Source organism: Ipomoea nil, unplaced genomic scaffold (genome assembly GCF_001879475.1).
Source record: "Ipomoea nil cultivar Tokyo-kokei standard unplaced genomic scaffold, Asagao_1.1 scaffold1096, whole genome shotgun sequence".
Taxonomy (NCBI): Eukaryota; Viridiplantae; Streptophyta; class Magnoliopsida; order Solanales; family Convolvulaceae; genus Ipomoea; species Ipomoea nil.
The window spans coordinates 1,580,609-1,591,841 of NW_017617524.1; the positions used below are offsets into that span (position 1 = coordinate 1,580,609).

An 11,233-nucleotide genomic window follows, 5' to 3' on the forward strand; every position below is an offset into this window, starting at 1 on the left:
TCATCGCTCATGCGGAACAATGAGCAATGTTGATTCCCCGACTGTCCTATATGAGGACAATGCGGCATGTGTTGCACAGATGAGTAATGGGTACGTTAAAGGAGGTCTTACTAAACATATTGCTCCTAAGTTCTTTTACCCACATGAACTCCAGAAGAGTGGTGAAATACTCATTGAAAAGGTTCGCTCTAGTGAAAATCTGGCAGATTTGTTCACTAAGTCCCTGCCTACATCCACTTTTGAGAAGTATGTTTATAAAATTGGGATGCGGAGTCTAGGAAGACTGTTGTCTTCAGGGGGAGCGATAAACTCGGTCTAGGAGACTTTTAAATCCTGAAGATGATGCCCAGAAGGCTTATGGTTTTACTCTTTTTCCCTTAGCTAAGTTTTTTTCCCACTGGGTTTTTCTTAGGCTAAGGTTTTTAACGAGGCAACCGATGCAACACATGATTGATACTACATGTACTCTTTTCCTCGACTAGGTTTTTCCCACAGGGTTTTTCTAGCGAGGTTTTTAACGAGGCATAAGTATAATTATTTAATGGCAAGGGGGAGTGTTGTAAATATTTATATTTATGGCCATTAAACTATTTAGACTTTTCACTTGCTTATCATTTAATCATGTATTGATGTTGTGTACTTGAAAGGTTGTATATGACCACTATATAAAGTGAGTGAAGATGAATGAAAGGGACACACTTACATGATGGTTATACTATACTTGGTGTTCTTCCTCTCCTCCTTTTTCTTCTCTTTACATATACAAACACACATACATATATATACGCAATTCCGGGTGTATAACTGTGCAAGCATCACGCGGGGACTAACGAGTGAATAGGCCAAAATTTAACAGTCCTAACATTATTTATGTGTGAAAAAGTATATATATTTTTGGATAATTTATCCTAAGTTGGGCACATAATTAATCAAATAATCATAAAGTTTTCAAGTTTGATTATATTTTCCGTGAGAGCTATTTATTGATCTTTTGTTTGATTGTGGTCATTCGTCGGCTAAGGTCACAATGCGAGATGAATTATTAATCAACCGAATTAACTCTCATCTCAAAATTTCAAACCATCGCAAATACATACACTTTAGACCTTCTTTTCATTTTCATTCTTACAAATCAAGCTAGGGAAATAGCCATTGCCATCCTATATGTACTTTTAAATTATTATTATTATTATTATTTTTTTGTAATTCACTTGCACAAATCCAATTCTAGCTAATACTAGAGACACTGAAATGACCAATGACCTTGTGATCTAATGGCATGAAGTGACTCTCCCAATCCCAAATGAGAGGTCATGGGTTTGAGCCCTTCTAACTAGATGTCCTCATTGCATTGGACTCTATCTCATATATCTTGTATTCTAGTATGTCATTCTGGATTGTTGAGTAATATACGTAGACTCCTACATTCACCTGGTATCAGATTCCCAGGGTGATTCTGCTTTGGCGTCTTTTCTCACTGTCAAAGGCGCGGATGTGACGATCGGCAAGTCTTCTCTCACTGTCAAAGGCGCGGCTGGGTGATTCTTCTTTGGCGTTTTCTCTCACTGTCAAAGGCGCAGATGTGACGATCGAGCAAGTCTTCTCTCACTGTCAAAGGCGCGGCTATAACGATCGGATCGGGCAACTCCTCTCATTGTCAAAGGCGCAGATGTGACGATCAGGCAAGTCTTCTCTCACTGTCAAAGGCGCGGCTGTGACGATCAGATCGGGCAACTCTTGGACTACCTGACGGCACACCAATTCATCTGTGCAGATGACGTTGATGAGGCAGCGCGTGGCTTGCTCTCTACTCCGGCTGCTATGGTGGCTTGGATGATGGTGCTTTTTCGCACACTTGGCTGCCGGATACGGGAGCCACTGATCACGTGACTCTAGATGTCAATGCCTTGTTTAGTGTTGATTCATATCACAGGGGTGATACTCTTCGTGTTGGAGATTGCATAGATTTGCCTATTTCTAGAGTTGGTCATTCTATTGTCCCTTCTTCTTCTCGTTCTTTGTCTCTATCTCGTGGGTTTCTTGTGCCTGGTTTATCGCATTCTTTACTGTCTGTTCAGGGCTTTGCTACTGATAATAATGTCTATTTTAAGTTTCACCCGTCTTGTTCTTTTGTTAAAGATCGCGAAACCAGGGTCGTTTTACTTAAAGGTGGGAGTTCTGGTGGTCTGTATACTCTTCCAGTTTCCAATCTCGTGGCTTTTCTTTCGGCTAGAGCTTCCTCGCCTGTGTGGCATTGCCGTCTCAGCCATCCGCATTCTCAGGTCCTTAGGTCTATTCTTCATAGTTTTTCGATTAATGATTCTAGCTTAGTTAGTTCAGAGTCTTTATGTTTAGCATGTCAAATGGGGAAGCCTTCTCGCTTTCCCCTTCCTCGTGTTAGCAATAATAGTACCAATGTTCTTGAACTTGTGTATATTGATATTTGGGGCCCTGCTCCTATTTTGTCTAGTGATGGATTTCAGTACTTTGTTTTGTTTGTTGACGACTATTCTCGGTTTATGTGGATTTATCCAATGTGTTTAAAAATTGAGATTTATGATATATTTGCTAAATTTTGTGCTTGTGTTGAGCCTCAGTTTCCGCGTTCAATTGTTTTTATTCAATCTAATCTTTGGGGGGGGGGGGTGTGGGGGGGAGGGGAATACAAAAAGCTTGGCAAGTTATTTTCTAGTCTTGGTATTATACATCATTGGTCTTGTGCTTACACGCATGAGCAGAATGGGCATGTTAAGCGCCGACATCAGCATGTTGTCGAGACTGACCTCGCTCTTCTGGCTCAGGCGTTTGTTCCTTTGCATTTTTGGTTTTTTTTTTTTTTTTAAATTTTTTTTGCGTTTGAGGCTGCCACGTTTCTGATTAATTGGTTGCCTACCTCTATGTTAGCTAATGTTAGTCCGTACTCTGTTGTGTTTGGTTGGCCCCCTAATTATACGTATTTGCGTGTTTTTGGGTGCTTGTGTTTCACATATCTTTGTCCCTATAGTCGTCACAAGGTCAAGTTTCGGTCTTCTCGGTGTGTTTTACTCGGGTATCTTAAGTCGTTTCGGGGGTATCGGTGTCTTGATCTTCAGACTAATCGTATATTTATATGCAGGCATGTGAGATTCAATGAGGGTTCTTTCCCTTTTGTTGCTTCTGTTGCACCCTCTTCTCATGCAGATCCTACATCTGTGTCGTGGGGTGTCTTGCCCGTTGCTCCTTCGGTTGGTAATGTGTCTAGTGTGTCCGAGCCTATGCCTACTGGTGTTTTTGGTGGTTTGGTGGCTCCGGCTCCTCCAGTTGTGTCTCGTAGGAAGCGAGCTCGTGTTCGTTCTTAGGTCCGTGATCATCCTATGGAGCTCAAACACACTACTCGGGCGGCTCGGGCTGGCCGGGCCGTGGCGTTTCCCGAGTGTAGAGCGCTTAGTTCCTCCCCGTCCGGGTCAGAATGTTGTCGGTTGTAAATGGGGTTTTCGGGTTAAACGGAAAGCTGACGGGTCTGTTGAGCGCCATAAGGCTCATTTAGTAGCGAAGGGCTTCAGTCAGGTGGCATGTGAGGACTTCTTTGACACTTTTAGTCCTATGGTGAAGCCCACTACAGTTCGTTTGCTGCTTGCATTGGCTGTGTCTCGTGGATGGGCTGTGCGTCAGTTGGATGTGCACAACTCCTTCCTCAATGGGCGTTTGACCAAGACAGTATACATGCGGCAGCCACCCGGTATGTTGATAAACAATATTCTGATCATGTTTGTATCCTGTAGCGGTCTCTGTATGGCTTGAAACAGGCTCCATGTGGCATTTAAGATACATGACTTAGGTGCTCCGCGGATTTTCTTGGGAATTGAGACTTTGGATGTTGATGGCGCGATGGTGTTGTCGCATCACCATTATATGACTGATATTCTGCGTCGTGCAGGGATGGAGGACTTTAAGCCTATCCTTACTCATGTTACTACTTCACGGTCTGTGTTTACTGGTTCGTCTAAGCTACTTTCGATCCTACTACTTATCGTTGGTTGGCAAGTGCACTATAATATCTCACCATTACCCGGCCTGATTTGTCTTATGTGGTTAACAGGTTGTGTCAGTTCATGAATGCTCCGACGACTGCTCAGTGGGTTGATCTGAAGCGTGTGCTCCGTTATGTGAAGGGCACTTTGGCTCTTCGGCTTCGTATTTCCAAGTCCAATTCTTTGGATGTTCATGTCTTTTCGGACTCAGATTGGGCTGGCTATCCTGTTGACAGGAAGTCTACGAGTGGCTTTGATATTTATCTAGGTGGTAATTTGGTTTCTTGGGCCTGGTGGAAGCAGAAGACTGTGGCGCGTTCATCCACGGAGGCTTAGTACAAGGGGATCACAGATGCTTCGACTGAGCTTATGTGGTTGGTTTCCTTGCTAACTGAGTTGGGTATCCAGCTTTCTTATCCGCCTCACCTATGATGTGATAATTTGGGGGCGACATATCTCTTTGCTAATCCCGTCTTTCACACTAGGACCAAGCACGTAGAGATAGACTATCATTTTGTAAGGGACAAGGCCGCTTCCGGGGAGCTTGCGGTGCAGTTTATTTCTACGAAAGACCATCTGGTAGATATCTTCACGAAGGCTCTTGGTTCAGCTCGGTTCTCCGTCTTGCGTGACAAACTTAATGTTGTTGCTCTACCAACATGATTTTGCGGGGATGTATTAGTGATAATTATATCTTATGTTATATTGTAACTAGATGTTCTCATTGTATAGGACTCTATCTCATATATCTTGTACTCTAGTATGTCATTCTGGATTGTTGAGTAATATACGTAGACTCCTACATTCATCGGGGTAGTATTGACTTTTTGTGCTTTAATAGGTTGAGAAGTAGATATAAACATATACTAATGGGGGTCATGTTTGTTGTTTTACTTTTCCTTGTATTTTTTAGTAGTAATTGTTGGCTTCTTGGTACTAATAGGAATAAATACTAATTAATTTACATTAATTCATAAAGATAATCTCAAAATGTAAACTAATCTATGTTGATATAAGAAAATTTTAATCATGCTTTTCTGTTTTTTTGACGAGAATCATGCTTTTCAGTTTTCATACAAAAAATGGTTAATTGTAATTATATAGCATGCACGAATACTAAGTAAAGTAGCTTGACATGATTTTCTAAAAATAACTCAATAAAAATAAATAGCAATAGGAGTGAAATGGAAAGATTTTAAAGAGAAAATGATTCCATTAATTCAAATCAGCATACAAGGCATCTAACAAGAAAGTAGGAGGTTGAACTTACCATTCCTTGCAACCTAACAAAGAAGCGGACTCCCTAATCACTAAGTGGACAGTTCGATTCACAAGTCGCTTAACAAAAGAGAAATCAACATGAACCAAAGAACTCAACATTTATTTCACATATAATAGTAGTAAATCAAAAGAAGAATCTCCACTATCTGATGGATCTGAGAGTTGCACTATGCTTACTTTCCAGTGGGTTACCCATCATGTGACTCTTGTAACTCAAGCACGCTTGTAACACCCCAAAATTTTTAAACTTTAAAAGCTTATGGAATAAAGGCAAATCTAATAATAATTCCGAAACAGAGCATAAACCAAACATGGTAGTCGGGGTGCTATGCCACACCTGAGCTAGAGAACTCAGATGCACAGGCTAAACTAACTAACAAAGCGTAATTAATATCCAAATACAAATCAAGGCACGCAGGCTATCTCATCAAGCTAGAACTATCTAAACTAAGTCCACGGATCCAACTAGCGCACTCCAAAGCTACTCATTGTTCCTGAAAAACATTCAGTGTAACAACCGTCAGCGAATAATGCTGGTAACCCACTCCAACGCGTTAAGTACAATATAGGTAGATATAGGAAAATCATTTTCAAACTGGAATGCATATATAACTTACGAGACTCTAATTTAAATCCAAGATCAAGGCACAAGACATAACAATAGACTCAACACTATAGAACAATCATAAAGATTAACATGCGTCCTAAGAATACGATACAAGACATAATAGACAAATAAGCTCATAAATAGCAAATAGAGACAACCAGGGCATTCAAAGACAACTAGTTAACAAGTAATCATCAAAGCACACAATTCATCTTCCAACCTTATACCAAGTTCCAACCTTGTAGCTCCCCTCCGTCCTTATATTAGTTCCAACTTATACCTCCAGGCCACCCTTATATCGCCTCACTTATTCCTCGGGGCAACTACATGCCCCCACCGACAAACCACATTTCAACCACAAACATATCAAGATAGCGCCGCAGTGCCATTCGCATGATCCGTACCTCTAGTACCAATACCAAGGGGTCAGCGCATATAGCCCCGACATGGCACCGCATCACTTATAACATGACCCATGCTCAACGGCAAGCAAGTCAAAGGTGGGTTTGTGTCTTTAGCACACTAACCGCTAGGCATGTACCTTTAGTACAATGACCGGGCACTCGTTGTGCCAACCGCCAACAATTCATTTCCATCAATCACAATCTCAACATCATTATCATCTATCACACCGGCCATTGCGCAATGACCACGATACTCATCATCATTCAATCAAGCAACACATAATCAATCAATAGCAATCAAGACATAACAACAACGACACGCACTACACATAAATTCCTAGAACGGTAAAACATCAAACGAGACTCATACACGACAGACAGGGTACAACGGGATACAACGGAACACGGGGAAACAACAAACGGGGGAAAATACCACGCCCCGTACCCACTTTCCAGCGGGTGGGTGACGGGTGGAGGACCCCCCCGCCAGCCACCCGCCGGGGGGGCATCCATGATTCCAGCGGGTGGCCGGCGGGCAGGCCACTGCCCACTGGAGTTAGGCACGTCGGGCAGCGGGTAGGTGGTGGGCGGTCATCCCCCCACCTACCCCCCAATGGTACATAGGCAACTTTTCGGTCCCGGGATCTCTCGTGGAACCCGAAACCATGTCCAGACACATTCCAACACACCACAACAATATCACGGATTCAATTAACGGGAATTGAACCAAGAATCATTCCAAATAAGTTCTAATACGATTTCTAAACATGCCAAGACTCGACATCAATCATATAACGGTTAGGAGCATCCGGAACCACAGGGACGTCAAGAAATCTATATGCAAAGTCCTAAATACAAGTCCTAGGCTAGACTCAACACCCGATCATGCATAAACCCATCCAAATATACCAAGAACATCACAACAATGAGATTCACGATACAAACCCTAGGGACAAGCTCTAGACATAATTAAAATACAAGATCATTCATATAATCAATCACAATATCAAGAAAATTGATAAGCACAATTTATATGTTTAATTTAGATTAATTTTTATAATAATTTAATTTTATTTATTTAATAATATATTTAATTTAAACTTTATTTTATGTTTTGAAATAATATAACAAATATTTATATAATTAAGTTTAATGATTATTTTAGGCCATTAGGATTGTATATTGATATTGTTATTCTATTATTAATAAGTTTTGACTTAATTAGTTGATGGAAGAATAAAATAGACTTAGTATTTAATTGGGCCATTTAAAATCACTTAATCCTTTTTATATGTTCAGGAGCCCAAGTTCAAAATTCCTTTTAAGCTTTTTCCTTTGCAATTCTGTATGCAAGAAGTAAAGACAGGGGGCAGCTTCAGTAGATTCGAGCGATCCCATCGGCAACTATGGCGACAATCTCAATTGACGATTACGGCAATTGCGAAGAAGACTTCGTATGCGTTATTTGCGAAGGATTTCATTCACGAATTGCTTCTACGAACGAGCCGGGTGAAATTATATTGCAGAGATTACTTTGTGCCTAATCTTCTAATTCTCTCTAGTTAGAAAAATAAAGATTATTTATTTTTCAGATTTTGTGTGGTTGAGTAAATGAATTTAATTTGTGGATGTTAGAGAAATTAGGGTTATTTTGAGCTGATTAGGGAGCCTGAACTAGTATAAATAAGGCTGAATTTTCAGTAAAAGACAATCAGTTTTAGAACAATTTTATTTCTCTACATTATGATTTGTTGCTAAGTTTATTTTCCAACTCAAGAATAATTGAAGTTTTGTTCTTTTAGGATTGTGAGACTTAATTTGGTTTTCTTTTATGCTATATTATTTATATATCTCCTATTATCTTGATATATTACTGCTTTGATTAATTGTGCAGAAAGGATCCGTTGTTCAATTTTCATTCCAGTAAATTGCCATTTAGAATTCTTGAATCCGTAATTGTTTAAGTATTCTAAACCTTAGTGGTAAAATAACATAGTTGATTATAAATTAGATTTTCAATCTTATGTTATGAAGATGTATAATCTAGTTTAAATGGACCGAGCTTGCGAGTCTGTTGGCTAGAATTGGTAGTCTTTCTAATTTTTAATGCTGGTAATTAATTAAATCCTAAGAGCTTGTTTAGGGTTGTTAATTGTCTAGGGAAGTAATTGAAGAGCCTGTTTTGATTACCGATAAAGTAAGGAGAGATAGGTTGTTAGAGCTTGTTAATAACCATAACCAGTTTGGTGTAGGATAAAAGGATTTACACTTTTTTCAATGATCACTTCTTTGAATCAATTCTGATATTATACCTTGGGTTGGATACTAGTTTTCTATTGATTCATTTTATTTGATATTAATATTTTTGTCATTTTATTATTTGCATTTTGAACTTGAATCGCCATTCTATTCTTAATTTAATCTTGGCATAAAATTAAATCAAACCAATCGCTGTGGGTATGACCTTACTCATCACTGTTGCAATTTTATTAGAGTAAGTAAATTATTATTTGTTGGATTCGACACCCATCAAACATCAAGATTATCAAATAAACACAATATAAATCCTAGGCAAGGGCTCTATCAAGACTCAATCACAAAATCATCCATACAATTATCAAAGGAGCTAATGAATAAGATATAGCAAGGAAAATAGGTTTTGTAAGACATGGGTTACCTCCTTAGCCCTAGTCAATATCCTTGGCTACTAAGGTTCTTCTCTAAGATCTCCCTCCAATGGATTCCTCTAAGTTTGGTGGCAGGGAATTTCTTTGCTAGGCTTCCTCGGGGAATATCTCGCGTGGTAGAATTAATTGTGGTAGGGTTTCTAAATGCTTTCTAATTCCCTATATATAGATTCAGGAGTCCTAACTAGAATCTGGATAGTAAAAGCCCACTTTTTCTATTCCTTATAGAATTAAAGACTTGGTTAAGGTTAAGGGTCTACGATCCATTGTGGACCATACTAATTAATTAATGGGAATTCTAGTCTAATTAAATCCTTTTTAATTATATGCTAACGGAATTAATTTCATAATTAGTCTGGATACGGAGGTCGTAACACGGGGTGTTACAACGCTTACCCATCATGTAACTCAAGCACGCTTAACCACAGAGTTCTTTGGCTATATGGTTGTCATATCCTACTTAAAACTAATTGGTGATAAGTAGGTGGACATTAACCTTTTAACCACATCCCTCCATGGTAAGCCATAACGTCACGTCTCGAATCGAGTAGGGGCTGAACTCGGCTAACCCGAGCGATGCCCAATAATCCCCCTCCCAGCACCTGCTACAACCTTTGATCACCAAGTCAACCTTTGATCACCAAGCCTAGTTGCATAGCATGCCTCACTCGGTCCTTAGCCTCCGCATCCATCATCCCCCTCCTGGGACTAGACTTGGCCCAACCTATGCCCGTGCCCATCACTCCCCTCCTAGGACTAGACTTGGCCCAACCTATGCCCACATCCCATCCGAGACTGAACTCAGCTATCGCCTCGCCATCGATTCGAACCCGTGACCTCGACTCTAATACCAAATATTGGATCTGAGCGGTGCACTATGTTTACTTCCTAGTGGGTCACCCATCCTGTGACTGTTGTAAGTCAAGCACGCTTAACCACAAAGTTCTTTAGCTATATGGTTGTCATATACTACTTAAAACCAATTGGTGATAAGTATGTAGACATTAACCTTTTAACCACATCCCTCCATGGTAAGCCACAACACCACGTCTCAAATCGAGTAGGGGCTGAACTCGGCCAACCCGATCGATACCAACACTAGCTAATTTGAGATTTTTGATAACCTACAAAGCATATGATTCTACCCTTGTTGGTCCCAAAAGAGGTAAGGTAAAAGTCTAGTGGGAGGGGGATGAATAGACTTTTATACCAATTTCGTCAAATGCGAATTGCTAAGTCAATAAATAGAACAAAACTCTTAACCAATTGTTAGAGTCTTGTGCACAACAGAATATTAAAATGAGTGTTGTGATTGTGCCAAGTGAATATCACGTGAGAAGCAAGCATGCAATAGTAAATAAATAAAGTAGTAAAGAACACAGAGATTTAGAGTGGTTCGGAGGTGATGTAATCCTCCTACTCCACTTTCTCCTATCTCCAAGAGGAATTCACTATATCCACCAGTTCTTGGTTACAAGATACAATGAATTTCGTGATCTAGTGCATGTCCCTAAGTGCTTATGAACAAGTTGAGGCCGTTGGTTATTCACAAGGACCCCATGGACAAAGATACAACTACGAGGGTAGTGGTAACCATGGGTGGAAACAAGGTAATGGTTGGAATCAAGAAAGCTGCAACAACCAATGGATACTACAAGCTAATTAAGGTGGCAAAACCACCTATGGACCTAATAGGGAAGGAGGCCAAATTGCCTACGACCCACCTCAAGGAGGAGGTAACAATGCTCCCTATAGGCCACCTCATGTTTCCCAAGGTGATGTGTATGTTCCTAGAAATGAGATTCGAGAGTTGGATAAAAAAGTGACAAGGATGCTTAATGAATGGAAGAATGATAAAGTCCTCCTCAAGCAAGAGATTACACAAGATTACCGGCAAGAATTTTCTGCCATGCGTCAAGAAACTCAAACATCCATGAGGATCTTAGAGACACAATTGGCACAATTGGTGAAAATCGTTTCAAAGAGACCATGTGGTGCTTTACCTAGCACTACCGAGAATAACCCCAAACAAATGCCATTTTATTGAGGGTTGAGGAAGAAGAAATCGTTTCTTGTGAACTGAAGGTGCAATCCGATGAGAAAGAGGCCACCTCAAGTGGCCTAACAATCAAAGAGAAGGGGGCCATTTCAAGTGGCATAACCAACAAGAAAGATGGGACTAAGGAAAAATCAGAGACACCACATTACTAGCCACCCATTCCATTCCCACAAAGGCTTGTTAAC

The 11,233-nt window shown here is 40.2% G+C and overlaps 1 protein-coding gene across 1 annotated transcript; it reads left to right on the forward strand.

The window, feature by feature from the left end:
* Positions 1-3,582: 3,582 nt before the first annotated feature.
* On the forward strand, positions 3,583-4,346 carry LOC109183050 (uncharacterized mitochondrial protein AtMg00810-like). The gene is made up of 3 exons (XM_019333265.1): positions 3,583-3,718; positions 3,818-3,962; positions 4,079-4,346. The coding sequence occupies exons 1-3, from the start codon at positions 3,583-3,585 to the stop codon at positions 4,344-4,346; spliced, it is 549 nt and encodes a 182-aa protein (XP_019188810.1).
* Positions 4,347-11,233: the final 6,887 nt, after the last annotated feature.

Excerpts from the sequence above, each read along its gene's own strand:
- LOC109183050 (XM_019333265.1), top strand. The coding sequence starts at position 3,583 with ATGGTGAAGCCCACTACAGTTCGTTTGCTGCTTGCATTGGCTGTGTCT. Across the intron at positions 3,719-3,817 it reads ATACATGCGGCAGCCACCCG|GTGCTCCGCGGATTTTCTTG; the intron begins GTATGTTGATAA and ends TACATGACTTAG. Across the intron at positions 3,963-4,078 it reads ACTCATGTTACTACTTCACG|GTTGTGTCAGTTCATGAATG; the intron begins GTCTGTGTTTAC and ends TGTGGTTAACAG.